The 23,518-nt window shown below is 52.6% G+C and overlaps 1 protein-coding gene across 3 annotated transcripts in view; it reads left to right on the top strand.

Moving 5' to 3' along the window:
- The first annotated feature begins 489 nt into the window (after window positions 1-489).
- Window positions 490-23,518, top strand: part of LOC142024810 (butyrophilin subfamily 1 member A1-like) — a 48,860-nt gene continuing 25,831 nt past the window's right edge. For 2 of the 3 annotated variants that reach the window (XM_075017058.1, XM_075017056.1), the window contains exons 1-3: window positions 490-704; window positions 1,794-1,996; window positions 20,594-20,941. In XM_075017058.1, coding sequence (XP_074873159.1) covers window positions 1,891-1,996; window positions 20,594-20,941 — 454 coding nt within the window. In that variant the 5' untranslated portion in view covers window positions 490-704; window positions 1,794-1,890. The remainder of the gene's footprint in view (window positions 705-1,793; window positions 1,997-20,593; window positions 20,942-23,518) is intronic. The other variant, XM_075017057.1, reaches the window with a different exon arrangement.

Here is a 23,518-nt window from a genome sequence, read left to right as displayed (position 1 = left end):
TATTGCTTCCGAACTGGTTGGACCCCGGGGCCTGAGCGCTTGATGTTTTTAAATACCATGTCTCTTATGTTCCTGGAAAAGCAATGAAGGGTCCTGTGGCACCTGATAGACTAACAGAAATGTATGAGCGTCAGCTTTCTGCATCTGACGAAGTGGGTCTTTGCCCACGCAAGCTTATGCTCATACATTTCTGTTAGTCTATCAGGTGCCACAGGACCCCTCGTTGCTTTTGCAGATTCAGACTAACACGGCTCCTCCTCTTATGTTACTGATTCTTAGAGAGCAGGAGAAACAGGGAAAAGCTGAGCGAAAGCTGCCCAAAGGAGTGGGTTGGCACCATGTTTGTCGCTGGCTATCACTGCGGAGCAGGTTTCTTTAAGAGGGCTTTGGTCCCTGCTGCTTAGTCAGTGTGTGAGAAGGGCTCCTCCCATCCTAACCGCACAGGCTGTGTTGTTACTTTCGTTTCTGAAGCTGCTGGGTGCAGCAGAAGTAGCAGGAAGCCTGTTCAGCTACAGACAGACAGAAACGAGGAGGACAGAGTCACATTCCTTGGCCGTGTGACCCCTGTGCCGAATGGACAAAGCCGCCTCAGCAAAGCAGAAAACCCAGGAACTTTCCCCAGGGGATGCCTGTGGAGGAATGAAAACCTGAGATCACCCCTGGGCCCTGACCCTGCTTGGAAGTGCCCCTGCAGGATACAGAAGGTAGGGGGCCTCTGTCCCTGAACACAGAAACCTTCTGTTAAGTCTTTTTACACAGAAGTGTTGTGTCTTTAGGACAGGTGCTAGAACTCAGTAAGGTAAAGAGAAGTCTTGCCCCACTGCAGCCTGCCTTTTCCTTTGTCCTTTTTTGCTGGATTGCTTCCCTGCTGAGAGAATGAGGTGTGAATGGATGAGTCCTGGAAGGCCAGCACCTCCAGGGACTTGCAAGCCTTGGAGAGAGGGCGACCATCCATCCCGTACTGGGCTGGACACCAAAAAGGCCTCCCAACTTATTTTTAAAAAGGGCCTAATTGTCCCGTATTCGGCCATCCGCCCTGACCTTTTCCGCCAGCAGCTGTGCCAAGGCAACTGCTGAGTCTTGGGGAAGTGGGAGGAGTGTGGGTGGCTGTGGCTTCCCTGGGGCTCTCAGGCAGGGCCGGTGGCTGCCACTTCCCCAGGGCTCTTGTGGGTGCTGGCAGCTGCCGCCTCCTTCCTGGCTCCCCAGGGACTGATGGAGCTGCCCCTCCCCCCATATCTCCATGTCATGTATTTGGGACAGGGAGAGATGGTCGCTCTAGCTGGGGAAGGGGTGAAAGCCAGATCCAAAACCAATGAGAAGAGCAGTGGGACCTGTGACGCAGCCCCACTGAGAGAAGACTGGACGTAGGGACGCCTTGGGAGTCACCAGCAGGCGCCTGCTTTTGGAAGCAGCACACTCGCTGAGGTTGAAGGAGACACCACCCAGAAGAGGACACCGCAGATGTCGACTTGCATACGCATGTGATGGGTAACTGGTGTCGACCTGCATGGGAGGGGGGACACTCAATCTACGGCATTTTGCGGGGGACCCTGGGTCTCATCTTGTCAGCACTGGAGCATCGAACTGGATCGGCCGGAGCCTGGCTCCACCCCTCCCCCATCTAACTCACCTGGCCAGTGCAGGCAGGGGGAGCAACTATTGGTAACAGCACCAAGACGTTGTGTGTGTGTGTGAGTGTGAGTGTTTGTGCAATATCTCATCTCCGCAGGATACGTGCTGATTGCTATGTGGTTATGACCAATGAATGTGATGTTTTGCCTTTTCCCCCAAAGAGATCCCGTGCAGGACTTCTCAGTACAACACTGGCACCGCCTCCCGCTCACGCACTGTCTGGTTGGTTGTTTCTCCTGTTCCCCAGCCCCAGTGACAATGACAGAGACGGTTCCCTCCTTCTCCCCCGGCTCCGCAGGGAGCTCTGCTCTGCCTGGCTACCTCGCCCTCTGCCTCGCGCTGCAGGTTCCCAGGCTGGACTCAGGTAGGCGCTCCGACCTCCTCACTGGGTTTGCTGCCTCCTGTCACACAGAGCCCAGCTGCCCTGCAGCTCCCGGCCCGTACAGAGAGCTAACCGTACCGCCCCTTCCTGGGACACCCCCAGCCCCCGGCACACCTGCTGCTCAGGTCACACCTGGAATATTCCTTGGCAAATAGATGAAACTCTGAGTGAAAACTACCATGGACTTCAGTGGGGCCTGGGTTGTTCCCCTGGATTTGTTGTCCTTTTTCCCTTGATTTAATCGAGCTCCAGTCACCTCTCTGCCCCTTCTGCTGGTGGGAGAGCTTCCCCTGTGCTCCTCCTGCCAGCTAGCACAGTCACTGACGAGAGCCAGCTTTGAGACAGAGCTACAGTTACGGGTGTATTGCCTGCCCTTCCAGAGCATCGAGTTCGGTAACACTCGGTGCTGAAAACCAGGACAGGCTGATTGGCCTTACACCCTTACCCCTGCGCACTGCCTGCCTCCTCCCCAGAGCTGGGCACGGGGAGTTCCGGGCCGGCCCCCTGCTGCGAGGGGTAGCGGGAATGAGTGGGGAGATACGTGTGACGGGGCTGTGAGGAGATGTGCGTCTGAGCTGCCCCTGGAGTGCGGTGAAAGGAGAGAGGCCCCAGTGCACTGCGAGGGATTCTGCACCGCTCAGGGCAGCACGGCGCTCTGTGGCTACGTCCCTAGCAGGGCTCAGGGGCTGTCTGTGGTCACTGATGGGTAAGGGAGCGACTTGTGCCAGAGGGGATGCTGGGAGTGGGAGTGAGGGGGCTGCTGAAGGGGGTGAAGGGCTTGTAATGTGGGGCTGTGGGAGGGCAGCCCCTCAGTTCAGTGGGCATGCGGGGGGGTAGATCCTCACCAGCGGAGCTCCCTCAAAACAAGGGTTGCCGTAGCCAGGAGCAGGCGTGTGACTCTCTACACAGGTCCTTTTTCTACGACATTCAGTCTCAGCAGGCGACATCCCAGGTTTATTGCAGAGCAGGGACATGTCCCGTCTGGGAAAGGGCTGGTTGGTGAGGCACTGATGCCCTCCAGTGTCACCGTTGCTGAGAGGTACGTGGGTTCTGCAGGATGGACATTCTCACCTGTCCGTCATTTGCACTGACTGTCACTTACACCAAACTGTCCCTTAGGGCAGCTTTTCCGCCGCACAGCCCTGGCTGAGCTGTGTGTGAGTTTGCTCCCAGCTTGCTGCCTGACTGTTTATCCTGGTGCATGCTGGGAGAGCTTGGGCACCTCTGGCAGGGAGACGAGCGCCTGGGGCCCTGCACACATCCTGCAGCACCACTAGCCCAGCGGTCCCTGTTCTGTGGGGTAGTTTATAGCACAGACCTGGGGGGTGGGGAACACCCAGGGCAGTGACACCAACACCACTGGGGGTCCTGGGAGCGTCACCACCTCTGAGGTGCAAAAAGCCCAGAATATCTGCATGCTTCGTGCCCAGTGCCTGTTCCCCCCACCCAGAGCACATCCCCCCCACCATGGCGATGGCACAACACGGGCTTCTGTTCCTAGGGCTGCCTCAGGCACCATCCTCACCAAGCAGGGCCTGGTGCCAGGTCTGCCCCCACATCCCCAGCGGTAAGTCCCACAGCCGGTACCTGATCAGTGTGACTGGGCTGCCCCAAGCTCCCCATCTCACTCACTGCCCACAAGCTTCCCTATCCTAAGAGCTCCCAGACACTCTGGAGCCAGAGCTCCCTGTGTGTATGCACCACCCCCGGCAGCTCCCCTGCTACAGCCATTGACACACCCAAGCTGTGTCTACACGTGCACGCTACTTCGAAGTAGTGGCACTAACTTCGAAATAGCGCCCGTTGCGGCTACACGCGTCGGGCGCTATTTCGAAGTTAACTTCGACGTTAGGCGGCGAGACGTCGAAGTCGCTAACATCATGAGGGGATCGGAATAGTGCCCTACTTCGACGTTCAACTTCGAAGTAGGGACCGTGTAGAGGATCCACGTCCCGCAACGTCGAAATTGCCGGGTCCTCCATGGCGGCCATCAGCTGAGGGGTTGAGAGATGCTCTCTCTCCAGCCCCTGCGGGGCTCTATGGTCACCGTGGGCAGCAGCCCTTAGCCCAGGGCTTCTGGCTGCTGCTGCGGCAGCTGGGGATCCATGCTGCAGGCACAGGGTCTTCAACCAGTTGTCGGCTCTGTGGATCTTGTGTTGTTTAGTGCAACTGTGTCTGGGAGGGGCCCTTTAAGGGAGTGGCTTGCTGTTGAGTCCGCCCTGTGACCCTGTCTGCAGCTGTGCCTGGCATCCCTATTTCGATGTCTGCTACTTTGGCGTGTAGACGTACCCTCACTGCGCCTATTTCGATGTGGTGCTGCGCAACGTCGAAGTTGAACATCGATGTTGCCAGCCCTGGAGGATGTGTAGACGTTATTCATCGAAATAGCGTATTTCGATGTTGCTACATCGAAATAAGCTATTTCGATGTTGGCTTCACGTGTAGACGTAGCCCCAGAGTTGCAGTGGGCTGGGCAGGCTCACAGAATTCCAACGACAGTCACCTGAGCAAAGGGACCATCCTGAGAAACCTGGGCAGGTGCCAACCCAGGTCCTGCCCACACAGGCCCGTAACACTCAGCCGAATCGGGTACAGGCAGCCACATGCCAGCCCTCACCACTGGCAGGGAGTCGGAGCTGCCAGCTGCCACGTCCTGAACAGTGTTAACTCAGTCGTGTGGCCACACACCATGCTTAGAGCCCCAGGGAACTGGCCCAGGCGCAGAACAGCTGCGTGTGGCAGGTTCCTGGGTCCCAGCAAACCCATCTCTAGGTTTCTGGGCAGATACTGACATCCTGTAGCCCTTCCCAGGGCCCCTTGTTCCCAAAGCCCTGGGCTTGTTCAAGTCCTTCCTCTTCTGGGTCCCAGGCAGCTTTCCTCTTGCCTGGCTCATTTTCTGCCTTGGCGACCTGGAGACTTTCATTTCCTCTCTGCAGGAACCAGCAATGGGGCTGCCACTCTGCAGGCTGGCTCCAAACTCCCCACTGCCCTTAGGCACCTTGGACATGGGTGGGGTGACACTGCCTCCCAACACACGCTGCTCGGGCCTCTGGGCTGAGCTGGCTCCTTCTCCTGCTGCCGGCCAGTCAGTAGTGCTGGAGCCTGGCTGCTTTCTCCCCCCAGCTGAGTGTTCCTTCCCTGGGCAGTGCAGCGCCTCCTGCTAATGGCTGAACTTCAGCTGCATGCAGGAGGCTCTGCGCTGAGCAGGGCAGGGTAGTTCAGCAGGGGTGGGGCGGGGGGTGACGGAACATGCGGGACAATTCACCCCTTTTCTAGAAACAGTGGGGACACTTGAGACCTGAGCACAGGCCTGTCCCACGACCAATGGAACTGGAAGGGACCTGGAGAGGTCATTGAGTCCAGTCCCCTGCCCTCATGGCAGGACCAAGCACCCTATAGGTCATCCCTACTGGATATTTATCCAACCTGCTGTTAAATATCTCCAGTGATGGAGATTCTGCAACCTGCCAAGGCAATTTATTCCAGTGTTTAACCACCCTGGCAAAAAGCTTTTCCTAATGTCCAGCCTGAACCTCCTCCAACCTATTTTTCTCTCTCCTCCTTGTAACCTCCTTTTAAATACTTGAAAGCTGCTGTCATGTCCCCTCCCAGCCTTCTCTTTTCCAAACTAATCAAGCCCAATTCTTCTCATTTTTTCTCAGAGGTCATATTTTCTGGAGCTTTAATCGTTTTTGTTGCTCTTCTCTGGACCATCTCCGTTAGCACAGCCTGCCCGTAACTGCACTGCTGGGGATGCAGATAGTCACTCCCTGCCAGTCACTGGGCTTTGGGCTCCTTAGGGGCTCAGAGAGGTTTGGGTGGAGCTGGGGGACAGTTTGAGTTTCTGTGTCATGTTTACTGCTTAGTTTCAATGTGTCACCGCTTCCCCTGCCCCCTTGACACCCGTGGCTGAGCCTCAGCAGGGGGGGCCTCAGGTCCCCCTCTGTCCCGTATGTGAGTTGGGGCAGGACTTAGGAGGTGGTCTCCCTGCCCCCCACCCCCGGTGAGGACTGGAACCACTGGGCTGTGGGGACTGATTTGGGGCTCCTTCAATGTGTCCGGCTGATGGCACCCCATGCCCTGGGCCCAAGCCGGGGAGTGAGACTGGCTCTGCAGCCCAGTGGGTCTGGCCCCACATGGGAGCCAGCATCCAGCTCCTTGCCTCAGTGACCCTTTAATTACTAATTCACAACTCCACTGGGGGCGGGGCCCAGGGCTGGAAGAGACAAAGATCTCTGGCAGACTACTATTGGGAAAGAAGGAGTCAGCAACAGCAACTCCCGTGGAGTTCTCCCCCTTACAAAATGTGCGGAACATGAGCTTGTCATCACGAACACCCTGTTCCGGCAGAAAAACAAATTTAGGACCTCACAGCAACATCCTCGATTGAAGCACCATCACCTCGTAGACCAGGTCATCGTCTGCGCTCAGGATGGGCCTCATGTGCTTCCCACACGTGCAATGACTAATGCGGATGACTGGGCTGATTAGCACCTTGTTCAATCCACAGGGGCAATTAGGATTGTCACCAAATGGAGAAGTCAGAGGAAACAGATCCGACGGGGCTCGAAAGACCCCATCAGATGAAGTGACTTCCAGATAGCGCTTCAAAAGAAGCGACCGACAGCACACCCTGAAGATGTAGAAGAACACTGTTGTCAACTGAAAAATGCTGTAATTGTAGCTTATGGAGAACCCATTGGCTACCAGGCCAAGAAGCATCAGAAGTGGTTTGATGAGAACAATGTGGAAAATGAACACCTGATTGAGGCTAAAAGGAAAGCCTTTAGGGCCTGGCAAAGCGACATCAGTTGCACAACAAAGGGGAAAAAAGAACTTTAAAGAGGTCTGGAGACCCAAGTCAGAGAAAAGATCATCTCTGTCTTGTAGCTTATTACCTGAAACAGAAACAGCTGCACAGGGTCAGAATTTGCTGTAGTATGTACTTAAGTGAATTCAAACAAGTTATCTGTTTTTCTATTTCGTAACTTACTTGGATCTGTTTTCATTTGCTTCCTATCAGGCCCCGTGTAAATAATTGTTTCCTGGGGGGAGCAACCACTATGCATATCTCTCTTTCATTGAGAAAGGGAGCTTACCTGATGAACTGTCAGTGTCTTTTACCCAGAGAAAGCTGCATTTTTGGGGGGTTTGATTCCTTTTAGGGGTTGGTTTGGGGGGTGCTGAGCCCTTGATCTGAATCTTTCCAGAACTCAGGTGGCTCAGGTGTGTGTTGCTTTGCCAGGAGGTGGCAACTCCAACTTTGTGCCTTGTCTGTGGGAGACCAGAGGATCTGGCCCAGTGGTTCAGGGCTGTTGGGAGCCCCAGAAAGCAAGTAGGTGGACATTAGTGTCCAGATCATAATAGGGAACAATCCCAAGGGGACTTCTGTGATACAACCTGTCACACTGGGATCTTGGGTTACAAACGGACAGAGCCTGTTACTCGAGAGCGGAAGCTTAGAGCAGTGGTTCTCAAAGCACGGTCCATGGACCACTAGCTGTCCAGGACAATCTTGCAGGTGAGTCATGGGCTTGGGACTCATTTCCCACCATGCAGTGTGGAGCTTCACCCTGGCTGCCCAGCCCCGTGGTCACCCTTCCATGTTACAGCGGTATAGCTGTGTTTTGATGCGGCAGAAGATGAATAGGAGCAATTTAGTGTGTAAGGTATTTAGAAATGCACAAATGCATTTTGTCGTCCTGAGTGTCTGGCTGGTGGTCCATGGAAAGGTTTGTGTTCCGCGGGGTGGGCTGTGAGCCAAGACGATTGAGAACCACTGTCTTCGGGAAAGGTCCGACAGACTTTGGACCCTTCTCCTTACCCGAGAGTCTCTTGTCCCAGATAAGAATCCAGAATAAGAATGTAATGGGACCAGATCTTCAATGGGTTTATGGTAACGTCTTTTTCGAGGAGTGTCCCCATGGCTGCACCACGTAGTTACTGTAGTACTGATGCGCCAGGGTTGGAGATTTACTGCAGCAGTTCCCTTGGCAGGCTGCAGCTGTGCAGTGACTGACAGGCGCCAAGCGTGACACCTACTGCACACGCACAACCCACCAACCCCTCAGTTCTTTCTCTGCTGCCGTTGGCACTGGCCGGAACCCATTGCTGTTCCCTTGAAATCCATTTCTCTATCGTAGTTAGTTTACTGGTTTTATAGTTACGGGCAGAGTTCAGTTAATTAGTATTACTTGTTACTCTACACCAGGTGTGTACAACCCGCAGGCCGCATGCAGCCCTGGACAGCTAGTAATGCAGCCCCACAAGATCGTAAACTTTTAACATTATTATATGATTTATATACATTAACTATATTATATATTTTATATGCGGCCCAAGACAATTCCTCTTCACTCAGTGCGGCCCAGGCAAGCCAAAAGGTTGGACACCCGTGGTCTACACTAAAGAAAAAACAAAACAAAACACTTTTGCTTGAGGTTGTCATTTGGCAACATGCCCAGATCTGGAGGCTTTAAAAGCTGCGTGACATGTAGAATGTCCGTGCTGGTTTCGGATGGACATTCTCAATGTGTGAGGGAGCTTGGGAGAAGGACACTGCACCTCCAGAGGTCCCCACTTCAGACAGGCCACGGCCAGAACAAGGAAGGCTAGAGCGCTCCGCCTGAAACTCTCATTGAAACCTCTACGAGGCCTGTATCAGACCCTGGACGTTTCCTCCCACCTCTAGAGCATTCTCCTAGGGCTTCGCTGGAATCACCCGTCCCACTTGATAAGCCTTCACCAAACCAGGTCCAGGTTCCTCAATGGCCAACAAGAGGCCGTCAGAATGAAGGGACAAATTGCCTCACCAGAAGTCGTCCTACTGAGATAAACATACCCTGGTACCAGCATATATCACTGGGCCAGGAGGCTCTGGGCACCTCTGGCACTGAGGTTACCCAAGCAGCTACAGCCCAGGCTAAAACTAGCTCTAAGCATTTGGCACAATCAGCAGTGCCAGCACTAAAAACTCTGGCACCACCAAGCAGACCATTGGCAATGACTAGAACCATTTTGGCCCTGAGCACGCGGGCAGCACCAATGCTCCTAGAGGTTTCTATGCCCCCTTTGTCAGCACCAGAAGTGCAGAGCAAATCACCTGGAAAGCCAGACACGGCACCAACGGTACCTACCATAACACCAACAGCTCCGTTTCCTCCTCACAGTGGTGGCAGCTGACCTCCCAGCCTTGGGGGTACGAGGCTTCTCCTCTGCTGTACAGGGTGTGCCTTGTCTCCTGTATGGAGTAGAGCATAACAGTTTCCTAGTACCACGGTGGGAGGGTTGGGAGCAGGGGTGGAGCACTGCCTAGTGCCAGAAGTTACCAGCTGCCAGTGTCCACCCTGAGCCATCTCCTCCTCCACCAGTGGTGTGTCAGCAGTCCTGTGTAGTGGGACAGCTACCTCAGCTGTCTCCACATGAATACTGTCCAGGAATTGCTCGTGGATTCAGATAGTCTTCAACCTAGTCACCTCCTCCTGTAGCTCTCCCACCTGCCGCCTGAGGGATTCCACCAGCAGGCACCTTTCACACTGGATGGTCCCCCCAAGCCCGGATATCAGTAAGTGGGAATTGCAAGCCACAGTCTGTGCAAAATGACACCAGGATCTGGGTAGAGGCGTCCATGGTCAGGCAGTCAGTCTGGCTACAGGCAGAGGAGACAGTAGTAGTGCTGGCACAGGTGTTGCGAGTCTTCCTGGCCATCATAGGCCTCCCTCTGTCAAACTCCCTCTTAAACTCCCCTGTCTGCAGCCCCCTATTCGCTTCACTCCTCTGGTCGCTCTGCCTTGACGATGTGCCGACCTACTCCGGGTCCCGTGGGTGCGCGTGGGGTGTGATATAGCCGGGGGAGTCGGGTGGCCCGGGACCGACCACCCCACCTTTAAAGCAGCCTGATATAGTGTAGCAGCAATATGTGATTCAGTGTATCCACTTTAAAACCTAGGTTTCCACAGTATTATGAGCACCAGGAACAATAACACTCCGATTGTGAGCACCACAATGCCCTGTGGCTGTTCTAAGTCCCAATAATTCTCTATACAGACCCAGCTAGTCCAGCTAGTGGTATTTACCGATAGTGATTTATTCATTTATTCGTAACTACAATTACTTAACACTTGTTATATCTATCTATCTATCTATATATAGTTATTTATTTGGCATAGGCTAAACACTAGGGCTACGTCTACACGTGCACGCTACATCGAAATAGCTAATTTCGAAGTAGCGACATCGAAATAGCCTATTTCGATGAATAACGTCTACACGTCCTCCAGGGCCGGCAACGTCGATGTTCGACTTCGACGTTGCTCAGCCCAACATCGAAATAGGCGCTGCGAGGGAACGTCTACACGCCAAAGTAGCACACATCGAAATAAGGGAGCCAGGCACAGCTGCAGACAGGGTCACGGGGCGGACTCAACAGCAAGTCGCTCCCTTAAAGGGCCCCTCCCAGACACACTTTCATTAAACAGTGCAAGATACACAGAGCCAACAACTAGTTGCAGACCCTGTATATGCAGCACGGACCCCCAGCTGCAGCAGCAGCAGCCAGAAGCCCTGGGCTAAGGGCTGCTGCACACGGTGACCACAGAGCCCCGCAAGGGCTGGAGAGAGAGTATCTCTCAACCCCCCAGCTGATGGCCGCCATGGAGGACCCCGCTCTTTCGATGTTGCGGGACGCGGGTCGTCTGCACGTCCCTACTTCGATGTTGAACGTCGAAGTAGGGCGCTATTCCCATCCCCTCATGGGGTTAGCGACTTCGACGTCTCGCCGCCTAATGTCGATTTCAACTTCGAAATAGCGCCCAACATGTGTAGCCACGACAGGCGCTATTTCGAAGTTACTGCTGCTACTTCGAAGTAGCGTGCACGTGTAGACGCAGCTTAGGTTACATATAGCTGTATATAATTACATGTGACTTACCAATAACATCCAATGCTCCCACATCTCACCAACAACTACGTTACAGCGGCCCTTCAAGTCAGAGATACGGCTGGGTTGGGACTTTTCGTGGTGGTGACGTCCGGGTGATCAGGCCGGGGTCTGCTGTCTGGACTGGAAGTTGCTGGCTTCCGCCTTGTGTCCAGGAGCCCACCCCCTTATTCCTGCTAAATCACCTTTTATACTGTTTCTTACTTGGGGGTTCGATACCTGGCCAATTAAAGCGTTTGTTACCTAATTTGGGCTTTCTATCCTCCCGGCCTGTCAGAACGTGTTACAAGATTTCCTCTGTCCTTGGTCTTTTTCTGAACCTCCCCTGGGACCCTCTGATGTTGTACAACCAAGATGTTCTCTTTGGGGGGCTTCCAGCTACTAGCCCCAGCTGTTCTCTTTGGGGGCTGCTATCTGCTTGTCAGGATGTTCTGTTTGGGGACTCTCCAACTACTTGTCAACTTTCTGATTTCTTTCTCCTGGCCTGACTTCAGACCTTCCCGCCGTTGTATGATAGCGTTCCAAGATGGAGTGTATGGTCATTCTGCCTTGCGAGTGAGGCCCGGCCACCAGGTGCTCGTGCTCCCACATGCCTCAGTGTTTCCCTCCAGGTCATACATGTTCTCTCATGGTGGCTATCACCCCACAACCTACTCGGGGCCTACCTTTTCGAAAACTGACTCCAGCTAGAACGTTAACAACAGTTGTATCCCTCCTTGTCTGGGAAGCTCACCTCCCAGAACACACTGCCCCAGGCCTGTGGACTCCAGAGGAGTCTAGGATCCACATAAATCTCCTGGTGCGCAGAGCATGCCAGCACGTCTTATCCCTTACGTCTTAAAAAAAGACGGTACAGGTGTTAACCAACAACATTTCTAAAGTGTTTTACATCAACAGACAGAGCGGAGCCTGATCCTTCCCACTGTGCATGGAGATAACCTGACTTGGACCACGGTGCGTCCCGTACCACGTTACTCTCTTTGCCAACTACCTTCTAGGCAAGGTGAAAACTCTTGTTGATAATCTCAGCTGTAGTTTCCACTTCTTCTCGTGGGGGATCAACACAAGCTATCTCAAACCTGTGTTGAAGAGGTGGGGATACCCCACCACAGACCTGCTTGCATCCTGCTACAATGCCAAATGCTGCCTCGGCTGCTTGAGAGTGGGACTGGGCCTGGGCTCCCGAGGGGATGCCTTCTCCATTCTATGGGCAGCCCCATTGTTCTACGCATTTTCTCCAATCCCACTCATTCTCTGCAACCTTGTAAAAATAAGGCAGGAGGCAGGCAAAGTTATCTCCAGAACTCCCACCTGGCCCAGACAACCCTGGTACTCTTACATTCTAGAAATAGACCCATTCTGGAGGTTCCTTCCGGTCACTGCTCTGCTCCTCTTCCCAGCATCCAATCCACAGATTCCAGAGAAGCACAAGTAATACCTCATGGCTTGGCTCCTAGATGGCTCATTACACAGTACATTCTCACCCGAGATACAGCAGATTCTTCTCAACTCTTGTAGAGAACCTATGAGAAAAAACCTATCATCAGAAATGACTTTGCTTCACTACCTAGCACAGTTCTCGACATCTCTCTCCTGCGTTTACTTCAGTTTCAGAAATCCTACAGTACCTCCTCCATCTAAAGAAGTCAGGCCTCTCCCTCAGCTCTGTAAAAGTTCATTTAGCAAATATCAGAGCATGAGACCCTCCAAGCACCAGCTCTTCCATTTTTAAGCACTGAGCTGTTAAATTCCTGAAGGGACTACAGAATACCTTCCCACCCATTAGATCCCCCACCTCAGCATGGGAACTAAATCTTGTTCTAATAGCTGTCATGGGAAAGCCATTTGAACCAGTGGCAATGTGCTCCCTCTTGCACCTGTCAGTGAAGACGGAGGTTCTCATGGAAATCCCTTTCATGCGTAGGAGCTGTTTCCACACTAGCATTAATCTGACATTTTAAAGTTGAACTTGGTGTTACGCCTTATTGGGTGGTGGATGCAAGAATGTCAGCCTTAGCTCTCCTTAAAATTGACCTCATGGCTTTTGCAGTGAAGAGAGTCCAATTTTAAAATCAAGCTAAGTGCCTTAAAATTGACTTTATGCTGCAGTACAGACATAGTCATAGATGAGAAAAATCAAATGCCGAGCACTCTCCCGTTGACTCTGGTAGCCTACCAAAATCAGAAGAGTCAAAACGAGAGCCTCAGCCGTTCACTTACCACTGTAGAATCATAGAATCATAGAACACTAGGACTGGAAGGAATCTTGAGAGGTCATCGAGTCCAGCCCCCTGCCCTCTAGGCAGGACCAAGTACTGTCTAGACAATCCCTGATAGACATTTATCTAAGCTGTTCTTAAATATCTCCACAGATGGAGATTCCACAACCTCCCCAGGCAATTTATTCCACTGTTTGACCACCCTGGCTACGTCTACACGTGCAGCCAACATCGAAATAGCTTATTTCGAAGTTGCGACATCGAAATAGGCTATTTCGATGAATAACGTCTACACGTCCTCCAGGGCCGGCAACGTCGATGTTCAACTTCGACGTTGCTCAGCCCAACATCGAAATAGGCGCAGCGAGGGAACGTCTACACGTCAAAGTAGCACACATCGAAATAGGGATGCCAGGCACAGCTGCAGACAGGGTCACAGGGCGGACTCAACAGCCAGCCGCTCCCTTAAAGGGCCCCTCCCAGACACAGTTGCACTAAACAACACAAGATACACAGAGCTGACAACTGGTTGCAGACCCTGTGCCTGCAGCATAGATCCCCAGCTGCCGCAGAAGCTGCCAGAAGCCCTGGGCTAAGGGCTGCTGCCCACGGTGACCATAGAGCCCCGCAGGGGCTGGAGAGAGAGCATCTCTCAACCCCCCAGCTGATGGCCGCCATGGAGGACCCAGGAATTTCGACGTTGCGGGACGCGGATCGTCTACACGGTCCCTACTTCGACGTTGAACGTCGAAGTAGGGCGCTATTCCTATCTCCTCATGAGGTTAGCGACTTCGACGTCTTGCCGCCTAACGTCGAAGTTAACTTCGAAATAGCGCCCGACGCGTGTAGCCGCGACGGGCGCTATTTCGAAGTTGGTGCCGCTACTTCGAAGTAGCGTGCACGTGTAGACGCAGCTCCTGACACTTAGGAACTTTTTCCTAATGTCCAACCAAAACCTCCCTTGCTGCAGTTTAAGCCCAGTTTAAGCTGCCTTGCTTCTTGTTGTATCCTCAGAGGCCAAGATGAACAAGTTTTCTCCCTCCTCCTTATGACACCCTTTTAGATACCTGAAAACCGCTATCATGTCCCCCCTCAATCTTCTCTTTTCCAAACTAAACAAGCCCAATTCTTTCAGCCTTTCTTCATAGGTCATGTTCTCTAGACCTTTGATCATTCTTGTTGCTCTTTTCTGGACCCTTTCCAACTTCTCCACATCTTTCTTGAAATGCAGTGCCCAGAACTGGACACAATACTCCAACTGAGGCCTGACCAGCACAGAGTAGAACGGAAGAATGATTTCTTGTGTCTTGTTCACAACACACCTGTTAATGCATCCCAGAATCACGTTTGCCTATTTTGCAACAGCATCACACTGTTGACTCATATGTAACTTATGGTCCACTATAACCCCTAGATCCCTTTCTGTCATATTCCTTCCTAGACAGTCGCTTCCCGTTCTGTATGTGTGAAACTGATTGTGCCTTTCGAAATGGAGCACTTTGTATTTGTCTTTATTAAACTTCATCCTGTTTACCTCAGAACATTTCTCCAATTTGTCCAGATCATTTTGAATTTTGACCCTATCCTCCACAGCAGTTTCAACCCCTCCTAGCTTGGTATCATCTGCAAACTTTAATAAACCTATTTTCTATGCCAATATCTAAATTGTTGATGAAGATATTGAACAGAACTGGTCCCAATACAGACCCCTGGAGAACCCCACTTGTTATACCTTTCCAGCAGGATTGAAAGCCATTAATAACTACTCTCTGAGTAAGGTTACCCAGCCAGATTTGCACCCACCTTATAGTTGCCCCACCTGTCATATTTGCCTAGTTTATTGATAAGACTATCATGCGAGACCATATCAAATGTCTTAAGAAAGTCGAGGTACACCACATCTACCGCGTCTCCCTTATCCACAAGGCTCATTATCCTATCAAAGAAAGCTATCAGATTGGTTTGACATGATTTGTTCTTTGCAAATCCATCCTGGCTGTTCCCTATCAGCTTACCACATTCCAAGTGTTTGCAGATGATTTTCTTAATTACTTGTTCCATTATCTTTCCTGCCACAGAAGTTAAACTGACTGGTCTCTAGTTCCCCTTTTTATAAATGGGCACTATATTTGCCCTTTTTGCAGTCTTTTGGAATCTCTCCTGTCTCCCATGATTTTCGAAAGATGATAGCTAATGATTCAGATACCGCCTCCATCAGCTCCTTGAGTATTCTAGGATGCATTTCATCAGGCCCTGGTGACCTGCAGACGAGTAAATTTTCTAAGTGATTTTTAACTTGTCCTTTTTTTATTTTATCTTCTAACCCTACCCCTTTCCCACTAGCATTCACTATGTTAGGCATTCCTTCTTCAGCCCTCTCGGTGAAGACCGAAACAAAGCAGTCATCTCTGCCATTTCCAAGTTTCCTATTACTGTTTCTCTCCCCTCACTGAGCAATGGGCCTACCCTATCCTTGGTCTTCCTCTTGCTTTTAACATATTTTTTAAAAGTCTTCTTGTTTCCCTTTATGCCTAGAGCTAATTTGAGTTCATTTTGTGCCTTTGCCTTTCTAATCTTGCCCCTGCATTTCTGTGGTGTTTGCCTATATTCATCCTTTGTAATTTGTGCTAGTTTCCATTTTTTATGCGATTTCATTTTGATTTTGAGATCATGCAAGGTCTCCTGGTGAAGCCAAGGTGATCTTTTGCCACATTTTCTATCTTTCCTACTGTGATGGGGTTCTCGGGTCCCCCAAGCTCTGCACCCTGTCCGCAGGCAGGAGAGTCTCTCACTCAGCAGGAAAACAGCGGGTTTATTAGCTGACAGGACACAGCATCGTGCAGAGGAGTCAGTACAGCAGGCAGAGACAGCCAGTCCAATCCATGTTGAGGAGAGGAGGCCCCGAGGGGCCCCCAGAGCTGGGGCCTTGCCCCCTCCTTTGTCTCTCTCTCCCTCAGCCCAGACTAACTGCTTTCCAACTCCCAGTTCCAATTCAAACCCCTCAGGCTCCACCTCCTCCTTTGTCTGCAGTACAAAGGTGTTACCTGGTCGTCAGGGTTACCCTCAGCAGGAGCCTCACACCCTTTGTGAGCCACACACACACACACAGGTATCCCCCACTCCATCACATCTCTCCCCCCTTCCAGACCGAACTGAGCGGGGTCACTCAGCCAGTGACCTGGGGAAGTTCGGGGCCCTCCCCTCGTGATTGGGCATTGGCTGTACCCTCAGTGCTCCCCTTGATGTGCACCACCTCCATGTCATAATCCTGCTGGAGGAGGCTTCAACTCAGGAGCGTGGAATTGGCCCTTTTCATGTGATGCAGCCGGACAAGTCCCTTTAGTTCCCTCAGGCTGGTCGGTCTCCCTGCCTCTGTCTCTGGTCCATCAGCCACGTTCTCAAGTCAGGCAGGCAGAGCCCATACAGATGCTGCAGCACCAACAGATCAAATGGTTCTTTTCTGGTCTGGGCCTTCCCCTGTCTGACCACCAGCCCATACAGCTGCGCCGGCCAATATCTGGAATTCAGTTACAGTCCAGTAAAAGAAGGTACAAATGCTTTCCACCCTTGACATTTAACCAGACCACCAAAATGGTTGTGTGCCTCAGTTTCCCCTTCCATGCCACACAATAGGTTTGGAATGTTCCTCCTCATGTGAGAGGTTGCAAGACTAGTTACAGGGAACAATGGTGACATTTCAGAGTTACAGACTCCTTCAACATACAATTCATGCTTCTACATCAATGTCATCATGTCAAATGGCTCTTTCCAAACATTCAGTACATGGTACAATTCTACAGCTTTTGGTAGCAGCACCCCTTGGTTACAGCAGTCAGCGTGAGTAACAGAACAAACCCATTGCAACTGTACATTTACGTTGCTCTTTGGTAGACCACAACCTTTGTGCAACATCCTTGAGAATCTGGTATTTTGGGGATAAATGGCTGAGGCCTTTCTTAGCACCATCAAATTCTAATCTTCTCCCTTGCCCCCTGGGGTGGAAATCTGATCTCTCTGTCTGTGCCCTCCCTTCTAACAAGAGCTGGGCCATTGATGATCTCAGGGAGACTTCCCCCTCCCAGCCAGCCTGGAAATTTGCAAACCAAACTGCTTTCTGAAAGTTGTTTTGTGAGTCCCAGACACAGAATCCACATGGAGGAATCCCTGTTTATCCCTTACTGGCCCACCAGGCCCACAGCTCCTTTGTCCTTCCACCTCCAACTACTGCCTCCCCATGGAATCAGAAGTCGAATCCAGTATGAGAATATAAGTGTTTCCACCATCTGGAGATGGGGAATTGCTGGCGCTCTCCTGCATCCTACAGAGACTGATTGTGCAGCTGTTTTTACTTGGTTCTTACAGGGCTGCTCATATTCCCTGATAGTTTTCACTTTACTTGCACCAACTTCCAGTTCCTGAGAAACTTTTACCCTGCCTGCTTTGGACCCTTCCAGAGCACAGCCAGTGGTTTCACACTCAGGCAGATCCTGGCCATCAGGAGCTGAAACAAACTTCTCCCCAGGCAAAGGGCTGCTCCGGCTCTCACGACAAGCACCTTTCCTGTTCACTCTCCTTCACCTCACTCCCATTTTCTGCAGTCCCCACAGACGGTTCAGGAAAAGTTTCAGGGAAATTCTCTTCCTCAAGAGCTCCCCCAAACAGCAACTCACCCGTCTGCCTCCACGGGGGCACTGCTCCCTTGAGCCACAACCAGCTTCTGGGGTTCACCTACACCCAGGATCACTTCTGGCCCATCAGGCAGATTCCCACGTAATCCCCCTCCAGGCAGACAGCCAGTACCACTGGACAGAAGGTTAGGATCCCTTTCCTCCCTTCTGCTACCAGCTCCTTTATCTTCATCAGTCAGCGGAACTCCATTGCCCGTCTGTTCTTGTGTCCTGGCGAGAGGATGACTCTGGTAGGACAGAGTCCTCTCACCCCCTCCCAGTAACACCTCAGCATCAGGCAAAGAACAAGTACCAGAATCGTCTGGTCTCTGGGATTCCCTGATGATACTAACTGGATTAGACCAAGTTAATGCATCATCCCCCCTGAGAGACACAGAGGTAGGCCCACTTCCCATCTGGGCTTCATCTGCCCTCAGATCCAGCTCTGGGATCTTGGCCCCATCTCGAGCCCCCACAGGCTCAGGCAAAGGATTCACTTCCCCAGAAGCAGAAGCACTTTTCTTGCACCAAGAACCAGTGTCCTTAGCAGGGATACCACTGCCCATCCCAGAGCCATTCCCTCTGCTCCAGCCCCCATGGCTGGATTCAGAGACACACCTGGAATGCTCTTTCCTGGTGGTTCCTTCTCCAGCCACCCTAGGCTGGGGAAGTCTTCCTCAGACAATGGGCTAGTTTCCTCATTGGCACCTTTTCCAAATGCAGGCTCTGCTCTCTCCCCAGGCTGCTGCTGCTGTTCAACACAGATAGACAATGGGAGACACTCTCTCCTTTGTCCCTGCCCCAGCTCCCCGGCTGGTCTCCACACACACACAGAAGGTGAAGCAGCTTCTCTCACAGAGAACTTGCCATTCCCAGTGGATCAGCTGCTTTCCTGTACAGACACACAGGCACCTTCCTCGGCCCAGGCCTGGAAAACTCTTCGCAGGTCTGTCTTGGCCACTAGTAGATGATGGGTTGGAATCGCTCCTTCCCTCCTTGAGCTCTGGCAGGCCACTCGGTTCAGAGCTCCATGCAGTCCAGGGTTCCCTGCCCCGATCCGGGCTCACCTCTGCAGGATTGTCCCCAACCCTCAGCTCCGCCACTGCACATCCACGCTGCCTTGTCCAGCTTCTTTAATCTCGATTCGGTTTCCAGGTGCTGCCACTTCACAGCGGAGTTGCTGAGCGTGGTCGCAGGCTCTCAGGCTGATGCCCTCTGCACCCCACGATTCCTGGAAGAATCCCTTCAGTGTGCCAGGCTCCTTGCGGATCACAAGCTCCCTGGGGTTAGGCCGTAGGCCCCTCTGCCCTCTGGGACCGACTCCAACAGACTCTCAGAGGAACCCCTTCTTCAGTGTGACACCCGCTCTCAAGGACCATGAGCACACTGTCTTGGGAAGAACTCATTCAGCGTCAGCCTCCTTGTGGGTCACTTGTTTCTGGGGTTGGGCCCTCGGCCCCTCCACCTTCTGGGACCGACTCCAACAGATTCCCAGGAGTAACCCCTGCTCGGGTGCGGCACCCCCTCTTGAGAACCATGACCACAGTTGCTTGGGTTCGGCCGCAGGCCCCTCCACCTTGGGAAACTGCACCTCACTGCCCGTCAGCACACCTGGGTCTCACAGGCCCCTCTTCTTCTTCCGTGGTGCCCGTCACTTACTAATGGATGCTCCATCCTCGGGGTGCAGAACATCCCACTCCTGACACCAGTGTGATAGGGTTCTGGGGTCCCCCAAGCTCTGCACCCTGTCTGCAGGCAGGAGAGTCTCTCACTCAGCAGGAAAACAGCGGGTTTATTAGCTGACAGGACACAGCATCGTGCAGAGGAGTCAGTACAGCAGGCAGAGACAGCCAGTCCAATCCATGTTGAGGAGAGGAGGCCCCGAGGGGCCCCCAGAGCTGGGGCCTTGCCCCCTCCTTTGTCTCTCTCTCCCTCAGCCCAGACTAACTGCTTTCCAACTCCCAGTTCCAATTCAAACCCCTCAGGCTCCACCTCCTCCTTTGTCTGCAGTACAAAGGTGTTACCTGGTCGTCAGGGTTACCCTCAGCAGGAGCCTCACACCCTCTGTGAGCCACACACACACACACAGGTATCCCCCACTCCATCACACCTACGCAGTGGAATAGCTTGTTTCTGGGCCCTTAACAATGTCCCTTTGAAAAACTGCCAACTCTCCTTCATTGCTTTTCTCCTCAGTCTTGCGTCCCACAGGATCCTACCTACCAGCTCTCTGAGTTTACTAAAATCCACCTTCCTGAAATCCATTGTCTCTATTTTGCTGTTCTCCTTTCTACCCTTCCTTAAATTGAGAACTCTCTGATTTCATGATCACTCTCATCCAAGCTGCCTTCCACTTTCACATTCTCAATCACTTCCTCCCTATTTGTTAAAATCAAATCTGGCATGTCTACATCAGCTATATTGTTTGTGCAGCTGACGTTGTGTAACGTAGGTTAACGGCCGGTGGTAGTATAGACAAGGCTTCACTGTGGCTGTGTCCACACGAACTGAAAACTTTGAAAAGGCCATGCTAATGGCCATATCGAAGAATATTAATGACATGCTGAAATGAATATTCAGTGCCTCATTAGCATGCCGCCAGCAACGACACTTCAAAAGTGCCATGGTTTGCTTGCGCATGGCTTCTTTACACTGAGGTCCTTTTCGAAATGATCCTGAGAACGTTGAAATCCCCTTATTCCTATCACCTGCCCCCAGACTCTCGCTGATTTAATTTCCGTTGTATATTTCACAGCACAATTCACAGTGATTGGACCTGACCATCCAGTCGTTGCCTTGGTAGGCGTGGAGGCCGTCCTGCCCTGCCACCTCTCCCCCAACATGAGCGCTGAGACCATGGAGGTGAGATGGTTCCGATCCAGGTATTCATCAGTTGTGCACCTCTATGGTGACGGGCAGGATCAGTACGGAGAACAGATGCTGGAATATCGAGGGAGAACTGAGCTCTTCAAAGACGACATCACCAGTGGGAGAGTTTCCCTGAGAATACGCAACATACGGCTATCAGATGATGGGCGGTACACCTGTTTTTTTCGGTCCAGTGACTTTTATGAAGAAGCTTTATTGGAACTGCAGGTGGCAGGTCAGTAACTTGTTCTGATACTTTGACATCTGCAACCGGGTAATGAGGGGATTCAGAGGGCTCATTGTGAGATGACACCTGATTTTTCTCATCCTGGGGCAGTAGCTCTGGTCAAGTTTGATTCTAGTTTATTGTTTAATATCCTTTTTTTTCTCAATTTTCTAAGCTCCGGACGTGCGCTCAATTATCCTAAAAACTGCTGTGACTCATTGGAGTCGGGTGGGTTTAGTGGCCCAAAGGTGAGGTAATTTGAGCAAGGGGTTAAAGAGACACACAAATACCTCCAACAGTCAGGTGGCATGAAGATGTTGGGGTAATTACAACTGTTTTGTGTGCACTTGGGGCTCAAACAGTGGCTGTGATCCCACCCGCCCTGACGGATTGATCTGGGCTCACCTCTGGCCCGTTCAGGGTAACAGATGTTGATACACAGAGCCCTGGTCTGTGTGAGGGACAATTGAGACATTCCCACCCCCAGGACAGGTAGAGGCAGGAGGCCTGAGCCCTGCAGGTGCTGTCAGAGAGATCAGGAGAGGCACAGCTAGTTCTGTAACCAGGACCTGAGGTTTAGAGCCGGTGAAGCGAACAGCTGCCTTATGCTCAAACACTGAGTTTGGTCCTCACGAACCATCCCTGACTTCCCAACTGTTCTCATCCCATCACCCTTGTTCTGTGGGTGGCCTGGGCTGTCACCTTCACACACCCTGGTGATCACTGTCATGTCTGACCCAAGGGTTCTGCCAGTCTCCATGGCAGGGAGTCTGTTCTCTGCTCCTGACACAACCTGCTGTAATAAGGGTGGGGCGACGACGCACTCACCTCAGGGCACATCTGTGTCCCAGCTGTACATGGCTCGTAAGGTGGCAGCTGCTGCTGGAGGACAAAGGTGAGGAGGCAGGGAGGGAAAGTGAGTGACGGGAAGAGGCATCAGCCACACCCAGCAGGAGGCAGCTCAGGTGACCCTGGTGCCTGCTTCCCCCTCACGCCTGCTGCACAGATTGGCACCCAGCAGCTGGGAGGGCTTCACCCTGCCCCCCAACATGGATCAGGGCAGGGAGCAGTAGCCAGGGGAACAGGTAGCAGAGATAAAGAGGAGGAAGGGGCAGGAGGCAGACTGACCCCAGCCTGCTCCGCCCCTCCACGTCCACCCCAGGCCCTCAAATCCAACTTGTCCCCAGAGTCCCACTCACCCTGCAGCCCCCCTGACACCGTCACAATCCCAGCTGGCAAGTCCCCAGGCAGGGGAGGGGGCACTGCATGAGCACCCACAGCAGCTGCAGGGGTGTAATTAGCCACATGCAGCTTATTCTGTGTTATCTGCCCCCGGCCCCCGCAGCAGCAGGAGCAGCAGCTGCCACTGCCAGCAGCTAAATGAGCTGCAAATGGCTCTTAAAGGACAACATGGAGCTCAGAGGGAGCTGCTCAGCTGTGTAACCCAGTCGGCTTTGAGGTGTGGCACCTCAGGTGAGCGCCTCATTTTCCTCACGCTCGTTATGGCCCTGGGCGTGCCTGCTGCTCTGCCCTGCTTCGGGGCAGCCACTGGTGTACTGTTTGACTGCTGAGCCATCCGAAAGGGAGCTGGACCTCATTAACGGATGCCCCATCCTGCCCTAGGGCCAGGGCTTATACCCAGTCTGCAGCCCTGCTGAAAAGCACTGAACTTACAGACCACGGAGACTTTAGTTGGGTGCTGTGACCTTCCCCCGGCTCAGACCACTCCATGCACACACATGGGATACTTACAACTTGGAAAACGACGCCTTCTGAGAGCATCTAGTACGAAATGCATCGTGATTGTGCAATCCTGTCGTAATCGTACTGTGGCCAACACAGGCGCAGGATCAACAAATGTCACGTCCGTCACCAAAAGTTCTGCCAGTGACGGAGAAGTGCTGTGGTAACTTCGGCAGTGCATTTTCACAGCACGCGCCCTCTGGCAGCAGGAGGCGTGCACAGCTGGTGCTTTCGCATCAGTCATTCAAGCAGTGCAATGGGGGTAACTATCCCACTGTGCTCGTCATCACCCTCTGTAGCTAAGCGGCGTGAGACGGCCGAGTCGGTCGCAGAGTATCAGTGGTGTGGTGTCAACGTCACATGATGCATTTTTTGCCTCAGCGGTCCATGGGCTCTGGACTGCAATTCAGGGCATTTCTGAATGGGCCCAGTTTACTGAGAGTCTCCCATCTCGGCCGGAAAGGATGGAACCTGCATTGCTCTGCTCTGCTGAGGCCACTCTTGTGGACAGTCGTGCAGTATGTCCTGAGCACCATATCTGAGCAGGAATCAGAGCTGCCAATGTTGTGCGTGGTAGTGGAAGAAACACCAGATTACTGTTGGCGTTCGAGGAGCAGCAGTGCTCAATGGGCCGGCGTTTTGGGGTTCGGGGAACAAGCACTCAGTGGTGGGGTCACACTGCTGTGCACTTTTGGGATGATGGGCAGTGGTTGCTGAACTTTCAGATGGGGAAAGCCACCTTCCTGGAGCTGTGTGCAGAGCTCTCCCCAGAACTGCAGTGCAAGGGCACCAGAAGGACAAGGCTATGAATACAACACAGTAGAGCACAAAGCAAAGATGAAG

Source organism: Carettochelys insculpta, chromosome 22 (assembly GCF_033958435.1).
Source record: "Carettochelys insculpta isolate YL-2023 chromosome 22, ASM3395843v1, whole genome shotgun sequence".
Lineage (NCBI taxonomy): Eukaryota > Metazoa > Chordata > Testudines > Carettochelyidae > Carettochelys > Carettochelys insculpta.
Note: the sequence above shows the minus strand (reverse complement) of the source record. Positions and strands in the feature narration are given on the sequence as shown.